Source organism: Sphaeroforma arctica (assembly GCF_001186125.1).
Source record: "Sphaeroforma arctica JP610 unplaced genomic scaffold supercont1.838, whole genome shotgun sequence".
Taxonomy (NCBI): Eukaryota; class Ichthyosporea; order Ichthyophonida; genus Sphaeroforma; species Sphaeroforma arctica.
In genome coordinates, this window is record NW_014039720.1 from 8,645 (window position 1) to 12,799 (window position 4,155).

Consider the following 4,155-nt stretch of genomic DNA (forward strand, 5'->3'; position numbering starts at 1 on the left):
ATATATCTATTTATTTAACCCTAAACCCTAAACTCTAAACTCTAAACCCTAAACCTTACGAGTACTGAACTGTGCCTTACCAGTGCCACAGCAGACATCGACATAACAGGATTCCGCTCCAGAGCTGACTGATACTGCTTTCATAATACCATTTAATAACCTCGGAGGGTATGTGGGTCGATACGCCGAGTACAAAGCAGCCTGTGTGTGTTCGTATGTAGGTAGCAGAGATGTGTTAGCAGATATTGGTAACAGCTTGAGAAACCCCACAAATACGACATCATCAATGGTCAAAGGTTTGATTAACATTTTTAAATTCGTCGAAGAGGTTGTAGATACGCACAATATGAAGAAACAAAAATGGGTATCTGATGTGTAGTAACATCGCTGTGGTTTTATGTATATGCAAACTCGTTGTGTCGACAGATGTATGCATACTCTCCCCTCCCACATCCATGCGAAGGTGCAGGGGTGATGGCGATCCCAACTCAACGCACAGGAATTGCCAGCCTTGCCGTTTATGTAGAAGGTCGGAAGTTCGGTACCGGCAATTAGACAATCACTATCTGTATCTATAGTTGGGGTGGCTTTGTTATGTGCTGCATGTGGTGTTTTGTTGTGGAATGTATGTACATACAGTATATGTCGGTTGATACTCTTCAAGGGTTTCCATCCCTTAAAGAACATATATGGTAGCTGACTACTCTTGAAGACCATATACGGTAGCTGACTACTCTTGAAGACCATATATGGTAGCTTACTACTGGAGCGAGTAAGCTAGGCTGACTCTGAATGTCAATGACTAGGCACAATAAATATGGAAATTCATACAAACTTATGCGGTATCGGCACATCGACTATACAGCTGGTCAATTTAATTGGCAGATGGGAGAGATACTATTCATGAAACTATTTTATGTTGAATATAGTGATTAAATATTATTTATATTGAATATAGTTGTTTATCATTATTTATGACACCCTATTTCTCTTATCTACAGAGAGCATTGCTAATTAAATACCGCAGTGGAATCAAACACAGGGTCGGACATATAAGGGAAAGCTATAGTACCCGTTCAGCGCCATAATATGTTCTGATATTCTGGGTACGGTATTAAGCCCTACAGTGCAAGTTCGACTTTTTCTCTTCGCGGCACACATGCATATGTATGTGATGCGACAACTTCTGCCGCATTAGTAATATAATATACACACGCGTACATTATTCCATCGCATCAGGCGTATAAGCAAAGAAGCGCATACATTGTACAACTTGTTAGATAAATATAGATATGTATGTGTATGTGTGTGTATATATATATAGCTATGTATGTGTATGTATGCATGTACATATATATAGATATAAATGTGTATGTATGTATGTATGTACGTATACAGGTATGTATGTGTATGTATGTATGTGAATATATTGTTATGTATGTGTATGTATGTATGTATATATATTTTTATGTATGTGTATGTAAGTATGTACGTATATATATATAGATATATATGTGTATATGTATATATAGCATCCTTAGGCCTAAGGAATAGCCATATTCACCGCTCGTAGTGATAGAGTACACCAGCTGCAACGAATGGCGGAAAAGCCCAAATGCCGCGCGCTCAACTACTTCATACTCATAGCCTGACGAGAGCTCGTGCGCAATCTCAGGCATATGGAAAAAAACAAACAACAGTGCAAGCTACATACATATATGAATAGGTACCCAAGTATGCAATTTAGACAAAAAATGCCCGAGTAAAAAATGTAACTGAAAGCGATAATCGATGAATAAGAGATGGCCAATTTATCAGCGATCTGGACAAAACCATCTTTATATCTTATACCCACCCAATACACATAGACACACACACATACATACATACGTACATATATATATATATATATGTATATATATACATATATGTATTTATATATATACATACATATATGTATATATATATATTATATATATATATATATATATATATATATATATATATATATAAGTATGTATGTATGTATGTATGTATGTATGTATGTATGCATGTATGTATGTATGTATATATATATATATATATATATATATAGTTAATTAAATCGTTGAGAGCTTAGTTATGCGCCACAATATGCACTGGATGTGTAGACAAAACATTCTTATACACTGGTGATGAAACATGCACTGATGTTAATGCTTATGCCATTGTATTCATCTAGTGTATGTACGAGCAAGCATATGCTGTAAAATAATTCCAAGTCATTAGACGTGCCCTTGGAAGAGTCCTATATATGACTGTCAAGCACGTATACCGTATACTTCCCCTCGAGCTCGTGTTTAATTAGCAATACGCATAACCAACGCACACTCAAATCCGACCCGATGTTCTATTTAAACACACGATCGTATCAAGCGGAGGAAAGAAGTAGAGTCATCTTCCGAACACAAGAGTACACAGATGCTGAAGCACTATATTTTATTCAGATTGGTAGTATTGATGTTTTTAGCAATGATTCAGAGTTTCCTACGTACCTGACCGGGGTGACCGAAGGGGTCTGGCTGTTCGGTCATGGTATTGCTTCCCAACAGAAGAGGTTTCCACTTTCAAGAGGGTCGAGAAGTAGAATTTAAACACCAATGAGCGAGATACTCACAAGTGTACGTCCTGAATTACCCTCAGCCAGGCCAGGTGGCCTTTTCCCAGAATTTATTGTTGTTGTTGCTTTTAATAATGAAATGTGCTATATGCTTATGCTGTTGATACCTGTGCCAGTAAGTGGCAGTGGTAGAGGCGATTGACTATAACCATTGAACACCTTTTTATCCGTGGACGATTGTTGTGAAATTGTCAGTGAGCATACATAGCCTTCTAAATAGAAACACAGTGAGTGCATCACTGTACATATCATCAATTGTTATGACGCATTGTGACGTAATAATTGTAATGACGCCATAGAATCATCAAGTGAACAGCTTACAATTGTCCCCTTTTTCTCTTTTTTTCTCTTTTTTCTTTTCACGATCCTCTGGATTATCAAGGGTTCTCTCTTCAGTCTCACTTTACTACTCTCTAGTAGAGTCTACTAACCCGAGCATCAGAGGGCCGGGTTTTTTTTACAAACAACCAAATAAGGCATTCCTTAACCTCACAAATTTTAATCACAATGCATACCTCACAATACGTTTTCCGTTAAAAAACGTATAAACATGACGACAAACCCGGAATAAAAATATTTTTAAATATAGTGATCAGTTATTTATAAATATTTACCACAGATACAGTGACAGTTGCCTTTTTTTTTTTTGGGTAATTATTAGTATCGTAGTCGTGACACCAGTCACCAGTCACCCCACTGAGACACAACAGAGTCTGAAGAGCACATAGGAGTAAATATTTGCTTTTATTATTAAAAAACCCCAAATAGCTGCCCCGACCTATCGGCTCATATTTATCCTGTTCAGTGCTCAACTACTCACCTGCTATATTGTATGTATTGTTATGTGAAGGGCAAGAAATTTTATGCGTGCCGGACTGCCGGACTGCCGGCGAGACTTCAATGGTTTCTGTTTCAACTCTCCGGAGCGCGATGAGCATGTGTGATATTTTCAGAAATAGCATAGCGCCGTAGCCTCCTTGCCCAACTGTATGGAAGTCGCCTCTCCTCTATACTCTATCTCTCTCTCTCCTACTGAGAGAAAGAGAGAGAGTCTAAGACTTTAGAACGGATAATCGTGAGTGTTCAATATAATAGTGTCAAACAACTAGGTTATCCGACCCTTATGACACATGCACGCAGAGCAATAAGGGGGATGGCAAACTATTAAAACTTGTGATGACAGCTAGCGATCTAATAGTTCCCCCCAGGCGGTTGGGCTTATGTATATTCTTTATAAGTTACATCGCTTGGTTGAATAGTGTGTACGTACTTGCAGCCGAACCCGGTGCACAACCGTTCGAAGGTCAACATCTTGACGATCCTCCCAATAACGGGTCTACGACGGTCTGGACAAGTGTGTTTCTCGATCGTATTCTGGCTGTTGACCAAAAAAAGTATGTCATATATTTGACACTCAGTTAAGCAAGAATACATGGATATGTAGCCATATGTATATATATATATATATACATATAAATATATATACATATAAATAT

At 37.8% G+C, this 4,155-nt stretch overlaps 1 protein-coding gene across 1 annotated transcript in view; it reads left to right on the forward strand.

Annotated features, from left to right (window-relative positions):
- Nucleotides 1-3,717: 3,717 nt before the first annotated feature.
- Nucleotides 3,718-4,155, forward strand: part of SARC_08845 (hypothetical protein) — a gene marked incomplete at its 3' end in the record, with an annotated part of 10,508 nt that continues 10,070 nt past the window's right edge. The window contains exon 1 of the mRNA XM_014297160.1: nucleotides 3,718-4,053. Coding sequence (XP_014152635.1) covers nucleotides 3,836-4,053 — 218 coding nt within the window. The 5' untranslated portion in view covers nucleotides 3,718-3,835. The remainder of the gene's footprint in view (nucleotides 4,054-4,155) is intronic.